This window comes from Gastrolobium bilobum, unplaced genomic scaffold, assembly GCF_033153095.1.
Source record: "Gastrolobium bilobum isolate Gb01-03AN ecotype WA unplaced genomic scaffold, APGP_CSIRO_Gbil_v1 utg12692, whole genome shotgun sequence".
Classification (NCBI taxonomy): domain Eukaryota; kingdom Viridiplantae; phylum Streptophyta; class Magnoliopsida; order Fabales; family Fabaceae; genus Gastrolobium; species Gastrolobium bilobum.
Genome location: NW_026895922.1, coordinates 21924 through 34102, shown reverse-complemented (window position 1 = coordinate 34102; position 12179 = coordinate 21924). Strand labels below are relative to the sequence as shown.

The 12179-nt window shown below is 32.2% G+C and overlaps 1 protein-coding gene across 1 annotated transcript; it reads left to right on the top strand.

Annotated features, from left to right (window-relative positions):
• The first annotated feature begins 6182 nt into the window (after positions 1 to 6182).
• Positions 6183 to 6703, top strand: LOC133296826 (uncharacterized). The gene has a single exon (XM_061495883.1). The coding sequence runs from the start codon at positions 6289 to 6291 to the stop codon at positions 6493 to 6495; it is 207 nt and encodes a 68-aa protein (XP_061351867.1). The 5' UTR covers positions 6183 to 6288; the 3' UTR covers positions 6496 to 6703.
• Positions 6704 to 12179: the final 5476 nt, after the last annotated feature.

The window sequence follows — 12179 nt, the reverse complement described above, 5'->3', positions numbered from 1 at the left end:
AATGATTTGATCTCTAAAGGAGCCAGTGGGAGTAAGATTGATCTTGAAGAAGTTCAAGAACCGCATGAACAGATTGTGGAACTCGAGTCTGCTCCGCAGGCGATGTTCTCTAATGGAGAAGTAAACACACAACTCCGTAGGTCTACTAGGGTCATCTATTCACCTGAGAGGTATGGGCTTGTGATTGAGAATCAACAAACCGTCGAGGATGATGAACCTAGTAACTATGAGGAGGCGGTCAAGGATGTTGACTCCTCTAAATGGCTTAAAGCCATGGAATCTGAAATAGATTCGATGCATCAAAACAAGGTATGGACCTTGGTTCCTAAACCGCAAGAAATAGTTCCAATCGGTAATAAATGAGTCTTTAAAAGGAAGACTGATGCAAATGGAAACGTTCAAACCTACAAAGATAGGTTGGTTGCGAAAGGATATCGTCAAAGACAAGGATTTGACTATTCATTTTGTTGAAGTCGTTAGGAGTAACGATTTCATCAAGAACGAGGATGAACCTTATATTTATAAGAAGGTTAGTGGGAGTAATGTCGTTTTCTTGGTACTTTATGTAGGTGACATATTACTTATAGGAAATGACATCCCCACATTACAAACAACGAAGGACTGGCTTTCAAAAAGCTTCACCATGAAGGATTTGGGAGAAACGGCCTTTATACTTGGTATAAAGATCAATAGAGATAGATCCAAGAGGCTGCTGGGTTTATCTCAATCCACGTATGTTGACAAGATGCTAAAGAGGTTTAGCATGGAAGGGTCGAAAAGGGGTTTTCTTCCCGTCAGTCATGGGTACATCTTTCCAAGGCTATGTGTCCTAAGTCACAGCCTGAGAAGGATCACATGAGTGGAATTCCATGCTTCGGCTATTGGATCCATCATGTATGCCATGATATGTATGAGACCAGATGTCTCATATGCTTTGAGCATTACGAGCAGATACCAGTCAAACCCTGGAGAAGTTCACTGGACAGCAGTCAAGACCATCCTTAAGTACTTGAGAAGAACTAAGGATGCGTTTCTGGTCTATGGTGGGGTGGATGAGCTTTCAGTGAAAGGATTCACTGATGCCAGCTTTCAGAGTGACAAAGATGACTGCAAGTCACAGTCAGGATTCGTATTCACCTTAAATGGTGGGGTTCTTGCAAGAGTTCCAAGCAGGAGACTACAACAGATTCAACGACAGAAGCTGAATACATAGCTGCTTCAGAAGCGGCTAAGGAGGCTGTGTGGATCAAGAAGTTCATATCTGAACTAAGGGTGGTTCCAAGCGTGGATGAGCCCATACAATTGCTTTGCGACAACACAGGAGCCATTGTGCAGTCAAAGGAACCTAGGTCTCATCAAAGATCTAAGCACGTGCTCCGCAGATATCATTTGATTAGAGAAATCATTGATAGGATGGATGTAAAGATGGATTATGTTCCCACAGATGATAACCTAGCCGATTCTCTCACGAAGGCTGTTTCTCAGAGAAAACATGATAGTCATTATGAGGCTTTAGGTATACGACTTAGGTCAGATTGGCTCTAGGCCAAGTGGGAGCTTGTTAGTATCTGGATGTCCTAGAGACAATCTTTTGATTAGATTAGGACATATGTGGACCTTTTATTTTGTCACAAATAAATATAAGCACTCTTTATCCTTTTTCATATTTTGTCTCGATATTATTAATATGATATGAGTAACTGGATAAACCCCTTGGAATAGAATAGATATCTCTTGAGTATCTGTGATGAGATCACGATCATGAGGATTCAAGGATACCAGATGTTTATTCCTAATTTTATGTTCCTAGTCTAGAGACACTGAGAATGGGGATCAGTAATCTCGGATAAGACTAGCACGGCTTATCTACTTGTATTCGGATACAAGGTAAAGACCTCATGAGCTACATATATGGAGATGTTTTAGCTAAAGTCGTGGGTGGACCTATAAGGGTATAGCTCGCACTGAACAGGCCCACAAAGAGACTCTATGAGGAAATCTCACAAATAGTATCATTAGAGCAGTCTCTTAATATTTGGGTATGTCTTTTCTTAGACCAGAAGTTTTCACCTAGACTGTGTTCTGGAAGGCATCCTTTAATTGTATACCTCGTCTTCCTGAAACATGGAGACTCATAGGTATACTTTTGGATATGTCCTGAAAGAGCACATGCCTAGGGTGATAAGCTAAAGGAATTCGTCAAATCTCTGTGAGGGATTAGGTTATCTGTAAACTGGAGAAATCGGGATGACATTTCCAGGACTCGGGAATCTATGCATAATGAAAGAGATCATAAGATGATCTGCCTTTAGAGTCAGTAAATTGAAGATTCCCTATTTCGAATTAAAGTTTACCCTGAACCGCAAGGGTTGATACGTATCCTCACCCTAGGTTTAAAGGGAAGGTAACCGAGACGAAAGAAAATACATACGGTAACCAAATATATGTAATTGGATGATTATGTCATTAACCTAACTAGTTCTGGGGCAACAAAGCATTGCTAGTGCTCTGTGTTGTCATTAAATGGGTTGTAGGCTTGTTGGGCCCAAGCTCATTTATGTCAGTGGCTATGTTGGGCCTAATGGGTCACACACTAACACCTTATTGTCTTGATGAATATAGCATTAAAGGTATTGGGCCTAATAAAGGTTGTTAGCCCAAGAAGAAGTTTGGAAGCCCACCTAAGAGGGAAAGGGCGAATGGTACATGTAATGGGCTTGGATGGTCCAAGATATTATTAATTAATTTAATTAGTTAAATTAATTATCAAATATTTAAATTTTGAATTTAAATTTTGAATTTGAATTTTGAATTTAAATTTTGAATTTAAATGTTTGAACGTTTGAATTTAAATGTTTGAATTCGAATTTGAATTGAAATGTTTGAATTTGAATTTGCTATGAAAAGTTGTTTCATAACAAAAGGATAAGATAACATCTTGTTGGAACAAATTCCAAGTATAAAGAGGAGATCTTTGGGCATCATCCAAGGCTGATTTGGGGCGCTGATTTTGGGGTCTTATGATGGTCATATGATCAACCAAATAAGCTCCAATCAGATTTGGTTGGTTGAGAGAATAAGTGAGTGAGTTGGTTCAAATTTGAATGCAACTACTCAATGTATTTGGACTCTTTTTGGGCTGAATAAGGGCGCACCATATGGCTGGCCATATGGTGGTTATTAAGTTAGATTTTTGACTAGGTATAGACTTAGTCTCGTGAGGATATGATAGGAGGTTGTTGGCTAGATTTGAATTGCAACAACTCCACTTATTCCTCCACCATTGGGCGCTACATAGGTCAGATTTTTGGGAGAAAAATCTGATTCAATTCAATCATTCTCTCATCTCCAAGTGTGCTTCCTTTTGTGAGGTTCTCTTTAGGGTTTTTCGAAAATTACCTAGCATTTTCTCATAGAATCCATGTGCCACTTTGTGAGTTTTTCATGCTGAAAAATTCACTCATCTAAATACATTAACCTTGCCTCCTTCTTCTCCTATTAGGACGCCTAAAGTGCCTTCCTTGTGGTGTTCGTTTGGTGGCTTTTTAAGAAGGGTTCTTGCATCTTGACGTAGGTTGGTGTGGATCAACGTTAGAGGGTTTGAACCTTCAAACTTAACACTGATCATCTTAGAGTTTTGAATCACAAACAAGGTACATCATACTGTTTTAAAACATGTATCTTGATTAGCATGTGTGATTTTGCTTTGAAAAAATTTCGTTTTCATCCTCAGATGCTATCGGCTTTCAAGGCCATTTTCTTTCACCACCGATGATCTAAGGTACAAAGATTTAAACAAGAACTGAATAATGAGGAGGTGTGTGCAAAAGGCACAGTCTAGCCTTATAAGATGTAGAGAGTGTGCAAAAGGATGAATGTTCCCTTAATATATGCAATAGGGTATATAGAAAGGTGAATGATTCAATAAATTACACATATTATTCAAATCATAAAATAAGATATATTTTCAAGATCAAAATATAAGTTTATTGATAATAAATATTATAATATTTCTGTCTTTCAAAACTCAATACTTATTGCAAGACACATAAGTTGCTTGCAATTTTATTAACAATCCTTTTCAATCTTTTTTGTGTGCTAATTATCTTGAATCGCTGATTTTGAATATCTTTTCTTTTTGCGATATAAATGTTTTCTCATGACATTTAGCCAAGTTTCTGTCTGTCCTGGCGAATTAATACATGAAAACTAATTTGAGTGTTGACAAGCAACAAGAATATAATAATCAATTTATCATACGGTACTTTTCAAGCTCTCCAAGGACAAGTTCTAATTAAAATTGAAACGTATTCTAGCCACATGATTTGCACTCTTGGTACAATTTTCCACCCTATTTATTGGAAATTGGACCTTGCCAATGGAATTCAAATAGGAGTCCTAGTCACGTACAGATATACAACTTTTCTTTCATATTATCAGAAGTATTAATGTTCTCTTTCAATTATCAAGTGGATCTTCCTATCCTACTCAATTATCATTCATGAACAGTTGAGTATATGAATGACTTCAGGACGAAGGAAATAAGGTTTCCACATCTTTTCTTTTCTTTTTAATTTAATATTTGAATTTTTATCAATAGATATGATAAAATTATGGGAAATAGAAGTATAATGTTGTAGGAAAATATTTAGGTAATGTTATAGAGATAGAGATGGTAGGACCCACACTTGTTTATTTTTTTGGTTTTTGAAAACAAGCGTGGGTCCCACCATCTCTATCTCTATAACATTACCTAAACATTTTCCTACAACATTATACTTCTTTTTCCCTAAAATTATTTATGTGCCTTTATTTATTTATGAGAGTGTTGGTTATATGACATGGTACTAAAGCTTATCACCAAATTGTTGAGAGTTCTATCGTTCCGCCTCATTTCCTACTAAAACTATTAAATTTTAATACAAAGTAAATCATAAAATGAATCTGAGCGTATAAAGAAATGTAATAAAAAAATTTATATATCTTCATTTTTGTTGGACTTCCTCTTTTAATGCTAACTCCAAGTTCATTGAGAAGTTTTTTAAAAATCCTAACCCTAGATTTCACCTCCTCTATATATTCATTAGTTATAAGAGAAAATTATTTGAGAGATTTGTGAGCAAAACTTTGAGCTTTGTATTTGAAAAGATCTCTAAAAAGAGAGTTTGAGTGAAAAATCTCTAGAAAAGTTTGATTATCACCATTGTTTGAGAGGTTGTGTTAACCACTACTTTGGTGAATTTTGATTCTTTGTATCCATTATTTTTATAGTGGACGTTGTGGACGTTTGAACTGGACTAGGTCCCGTGAGTTTTTACTTCTTCATTGGAGAAGATTTTTCCACGTTAAAATATGCTTATGTTCTCTTTCCTCTCTTTTATATTTTTATTTTTCCGCTGTCCTACCCGACCTGGTGAAGTTCAGGTCGGGGTATTGTCGAAATCCAAATTCCAAAATCTTGTTGATTGACTTTCGCAAAAAACTTCTAAACCGAGTTAAGAGAATCGAGTTCCAACAATTTTAACTATTAAGTTTTGTGAAAGTAAGTTTTATGAAAAAATTTATATCGAAATCTTTTAATTTGATTTCCGTGTAAATAATTTGCTATATTTGCAGACTTATAATAATTTGCTATAAAGTACTGAAGTCCCAGATCATTGTCCTACTGCCCATTCTATCTTTCAAGTTTTCTTTATAGTTATCAAATAGTAGTAGCTCAGTTAGTAGATGTATGAGAACTAAGTAGGTGAAGATAAAAACATGTATTTGAGAGGAATTTAAAATTTTAATTCTGGACCCGTCCCAAATCAAATTAGTTACGAAGCAACGAACCGATTGAAATATTTAAAAATATATATATATATTTTCTTTATAGTTACTTCCAAACAAAAATCTCATTTGCACGACTATCTAAAAAAAAAAAAAAATCTCATCTGCACAGTACACGTGGTAATCATCCACGCCTTCACCTTGATTGAGTCGTCGGGTAGGTCTCTCGCGCCAATAACGTGATCAAAACCATTACTGAACCAATTCATCAACCAACACCTGTCCAACCCAGTCAGTTCGACCTTGACACGCGTCATTCATCGAACGGCGCATATTCCACCCTAACATTTCGACCTTTAAAGAACTTCACTTCACTTCCCTTCCCTTCCCTCTCAATATAAGTGAGTCCTTCCCTCCCCATCTCATAAAAGTAACCAAGTCCCAAATCAGAAAGCAAACTTTGGAAACAGAAATAAAAGTCTAGTATTTCGAACAACAACGTTGGAGAGTGTTGAAGTGATGGTTTGCTTTTGTTTTCTGGTGGATCAGAGGAAGATGGTGAAGCGGAGCAAACCCGTGGCGGGGTCATGCTCGCGTTGCGGCGGTGGTGCCAGCGTGGCCGACATGACTACACAAACGAGATTTTGCTACGTTCCTTTCTATTGGAGATCTTGGAAGGCTATTATGTGCACTTTTTGTGGAGCTATTCTCAAGTCTTATACATGACAGTTTTCAAATGAGATTAACATACACAAATTACCATTCTTACTTATAGTTGTTCCTTCTCTAGTTATATAAAGAGGATCTTATTAATGTGTATTACACATATCTCGATTTGAGGGTATACTTGAGTATATGCTGTTGTACTGTGGAGTGTGGAGTTGTAAATATTGAAGTTTTTTGTTTAATATCTATCCTCATTTTTTGTGTTCCATTTAATATGATGAAAAGCCTATAATCCTTGGTATCTATCTTTAGGATACTGTTTTGGCCACTAATTAGATGGTTAAACATTTTTTTTTTTGTTGATAAATCACATGTATTTTTTATAAAAGGTAATGTTGTTCATAGTAGGTTTAAGATTTTAAATTTATCTTAAAGATAGTATTAAAAAAATATTGAAAATATACTTTTACCTTTAATATTTTCACACTAACTTATTCACTTTTCATGCGCTAAGTGGGTTATCAGTACATGGTAAAGCTTTAGTAAGCTTCACCGTGGTTTTGATTTTGGCATGAGAAAAAATAAAGAAAATAAACGTGTTTAATTATTTAGCCCGTCTCAATCCACATAACTCTACCATCCAAATTAGCTTCATATTTTTATGTGGGATTGTGATTGAAATTCAAATGCAACCATATCAAGAGTTATGGATGTTGGCGATAGGTTATGTAAACTGCATTACTCATTTCAAATCGTCTATAACGTTATGCTTGCTGGTACAACGTATTGCTTTAATCGTTTTTTGTTTTAATAACTTTTCACGTAATATTAAGTCGGGTGCTATTTAACTAATATTCTACCAAATTACTATGAGTATTTGATCTAAATAAATAAATAATACAGAAGAAAAAAAGAAAGTGTCATTATATTAAATAAGCTTGAATTTATGGTGTATTATATTAAATATTTAAATTCACATGAACGAATTTAAAACAATAGTCTTATTCTTGCAAACAAAAAATAATATCGTAAAAAAAATGAAAAATTTTAAGACTCTCTAAGACAAAAAAAGAAAAAAAAAAGGATTGCACTCATATATACGATGGTTTGTTTTAACTTTTCTGATGTTCGAATGCTCAATGGAGTAATAGTAATACTGTCAACCCTACGAAAGTGTACAGCTAACATAGTGAGCAAATCGGAATTGTCTTCCTCCTCAATAATGAATGATAGTTTCAAACTTCTTTAAAGAACAAAATTATTCTTTTTTGGTTCAACCATGATGTAAGAATGTCCAACAAGAAGATATTAAGTTGTTAATTTTTTTTCTATTTAATATGTGTTTAAATTTATATTTTAAAAATTGTTTGATAATTAATTATATGCATAATTAATCGTTTAATTTATTATCATATTTTTTTATTTAAACATATATACTAATTAAAATTTAATTATAAAATAAATCATTTTGTTTAGATTATATACAATGATTATTTTTATGCAATAAACTATCAGAATAAATATGAAATAATTAGATTACCAAAAAAAAATGAAATAATTTAAAATAATATTTATTTATAGAGAAATATACTTTTGTATCTCAATTTTGCAATAATAAAAAATTATGAATTAAAATGATTGAAATTATAGTTTTTCTAAAATTTAATTTTGACGAAATTTGATGTAATTACTTTTAATCAAACAGCTGAATATGTTAATGTTATAAAAATATTTTTTATATATAAAAGCAGTTATACTAAATATACACTTACTGTTTTACATTTTATTTTGCTTAAAATCATCTACATTAATTGCAAGGACAGCACTTTGTTAATTGTTACAGTCATGCTCTCACATGCATGACAGAGTGGTGATTAATCTCATAACTTGAAAAAGTGTATGAACTCTTAATAACAATCACAATATATTATTATATTATACGCCGAACATTATATTTATAAATTTTTTGTTTATAAATTTTTACAAACTACATTATGTGACTTTATGTCTGACCAATAATACACTCTTAAATAAAATATTACCGATAAGACATAATATAATTTATAAGAAAAAATTTATAAAGAGAAGATTTTCCGTATTATATATGCATATATATGTTAGAGAAGCGTTATTAATATCAGAGGAGACATTCCACACGTGAGTTTTTGGTCAACTATAGAACAATTGTGAATGGATCGGTATGGAAGCTAGCTGGCTAGCTATGAACTAGAAGTCTTGAACTTTATACCTTATTTTAATTAAAGTAGGCGACACATATATGATATAACGTAGAAGTCAGTTGGAAATGTGGAAATTAAGCAACACCCAATAAATGTTTAGAAAATTATATATGTTTTTCAGTTTGAATTTTCCTCGCAAGAGGAATCATGCAAATGTAGATGGAGGTTGAAAATATGGAAATTATTGATTAGAATTTGATTGATTTAGGAGAAGTTGTTAGAAATTCTCTTATACATTCGCAATATTAATTAATTAATTTTTGCATTTTAAAATTAATTAGGTTAATGAATATTTCAATTTAAATAATATACTGAGCTTATTATGATAATGACGAATTGAGCTTTTGACATCTATTAATTGTGGACTTAGTTGGACAACACAACTTAAGCATTAATGTCTGACTAGACTCTGTGATGGGTGGACATAGCTAGTAGACACAATGTTAACTAAGATTATATTATGTCCCCTTTTAGTTTATATACTCCAGGGTTAAATCCTATGAGTCGCCATGTTCACATCGTACGAAGGCTGTCATTTTCATAATAAGTTATAGAGAGGGAGATCCTAATATAGTCAAACTAAAGTTATTCGATATGGTTTAATCAAGTACACAAATTCCTCTCTAAAAGTAACTGATATGTAGTGTTTTGTTTATTATGGATAGTTCGATCTTTGTGATAATTCTATTTTAATAAACTCCGCAAAAAATTCATTATCAAAGTGGTATATGTTGGAAATAATATCTTTAGGATATCTTTATTATTTGTAAATATCTATTTCCTTATTTCATAGGATTTAAGTTAGGTATGAGATAAACTCATTAGTATTTCTTTATATATTGTACTCTCTTGAATCAATTTAATATATAAATTTATTCAATGTTCCTCTCGTCTCTTGTAATTCTACATGGTATCTAGAACCTAACGAGGGAATCTTTGTCCGCCTTTCCTTACTCTTTTTTCATAATTTTAATATGATAGTAGAGAGACATCTCCCTCCGTGAAGAATTGGCTTTCCTGTCTATTCTCTTTCTCTCCCTGCTTTTCTTAGTTTCTTCCAGCTGTGTTTTCTTCTTCTTCGATAATTTATTATTTTTATTTTGATTTTCTTTCATAGCTTGTATTTGGCCAATTTATTTTATTCCCACCTATGTTTGTGGTGTTATTCAAGTCTGATTTGTCTTGTATTTGATTTATTTTTGCCATTGTTTGGCTTTATTTTGGCCTCCCATTCAGTGGGAGCATTTATCTCTGCTGTTGCCTGGCCCAAGGATTATTCGAGTTACACTGACTCGTCGGCTTGTATTCTAGTTGCATCATTTATCTCCGTTGTTGCCTGGTCTGTGGAGTTACATTGGCTCCACTTGTATTCCAGTTGCAACATTGTCTTTTTCCCAGCCCTTCCTTGGCCGATGTCTTTTTCTTCCTTTGCTGACATCCATTCTAGCATCGTCTCTTTACCAGTTCTTCAAACTGATGGTCATTCCAGTTGATTTGCTGTCGATTTTCTCTGACTTATATTCCTTGAAGCTTCGTTTTAGTTTTCTTTCTTTCCAAGATAAAGTGTCCCTCCATCTTGAGGGTGAGTATTCGAGATATAGATAATATTTTATTTTAGTTTATTATGTTTGTTATTTTTCTTTAGGGTGAGTCGTAGAATTATTACAACCCACACTCGTTTATTTTTTATGTTAAGTTTCTTGATCTTTCTTGTTCAAGCTTATTGTTTATGATCTATATGCTCCAGTTTGAGGAAAAGTGTTGGAAAGAATATCTGTATTATTTATAAAGATCTGTTTTCTTATTTCATTAGGATTTAGGTTAGGTATGGGCTAATCCCATTAATATTTCTTTATATATTTTACTCTCATGAATCAATTCAATATACAAATTTATTCAATGATCCTCTCGTCTCTCGTTTCTCAACAGTATATAAGAAGAAATGAGAAAAATATTTGTCCTGTTAAAGGACATAGAGTTGTATCATTTTAAGTGAGAGAAATATATAAATTAATAATTTTTATTTAAAATTTAAATTAAAAAGAATCACTCAATTTCTTTTCCCATGATTTTCATTGTTTGTGTCTTTCTCTCACTTAAAATAACACAACTCTATATCCTCTAAAAGGACAACATAAAACCCATAAGAAATATACACAAGAACATAAAAATAGGAAAAGAAAAATAAAAAATATTTTACTAAAAATATTAAATTTTTCTATTATAAAATTAAGGACATGTTTGGATTTTTTTATTTTATAAAATTATTATGTAATACAAATTTAGAAAATTGATTTTCGAAATAGAATAAAAAAACTTATTGAATATAGTTGAATAAGAATCTATGTTGTGATAACAAAGGAATCATTAAATCAAGAGGGTGGAAACTTAATGAGTGTAATCTAAAACCAAAAAAAAGTTTGGTTTATTTACAAAAATATCATTAATAATCTTCATAAATTGTCACAACCAAAACAATAAAATCAAGAAACTATTTTGGAAAACATTTTTAACTGATCTTCAGACTTTCCTCTAATTTTGGATTTAAAATTAAAAAATAGATATAATATCCAGTCATTTTTATAAAATATCTGTTGTCAAATAAATTTTTTATTCTTTTTGTCACGAGTCAAAACTACAAAATTATTTTTAAAAATAGAAATTAAACCGACCTAAGCCATAAGACATGTACAATAAATGTTTACAAAGTCAAAGATCATCTACGCCGCGGGCAAATTAAATGGGACCAGAGCTGCGAAGAAACTGAATGCGGTATGAAAAGGACTCACAGGAGGGTGCAATGGATGCACTGATTCTGGCATCAATGTCATGACTGAAGATGATGGGACTCTCTTTGTAACAAATTAGGAGAAGGATTTATTTACAAATTTTTTTAACATATTTTTGTAAATTATGTTATGTACTCCCCGGAACATAATGTAACCTAGTGTTTTTCTGAGAGTACATATTGGAGTTTGTAAGAGAAAATATTTTTTGATCTAAGGGTTCTCAGATGAAGTATCAAATTTCAAATTTGACACTGGTATCAAAGGATCCTTCTTAATATATACATATATATATATATAATATATATATATATATATATATATATATATATATATATATATATATTGGCTTTGTTTTTCTCCTTTTATATGAGAAAAGAAATTTTTTTACACACATATGTTTAAGGTAGGTCCCACCATTAAGAAATTAAAATAAAATAAAACAAAGCACATATATTGATGTATGAGTGACATGAGAAATATTTTCTCCAACAACATGAAAAAGTATTTTCCCTATATATATATATATATATATATATATATATATATATATATATATATATATATATATATAGCTGCTGTACGGGCAACAGTTAAATACTTACCATATATATGTGAAATCATTAAATGTGGGGAATCATAACCATACAAAAGATAAAAGCATTAAATGTGAAAAATCATAACTATACATCTGTCCTTGTTATACACAAAGCGGCTG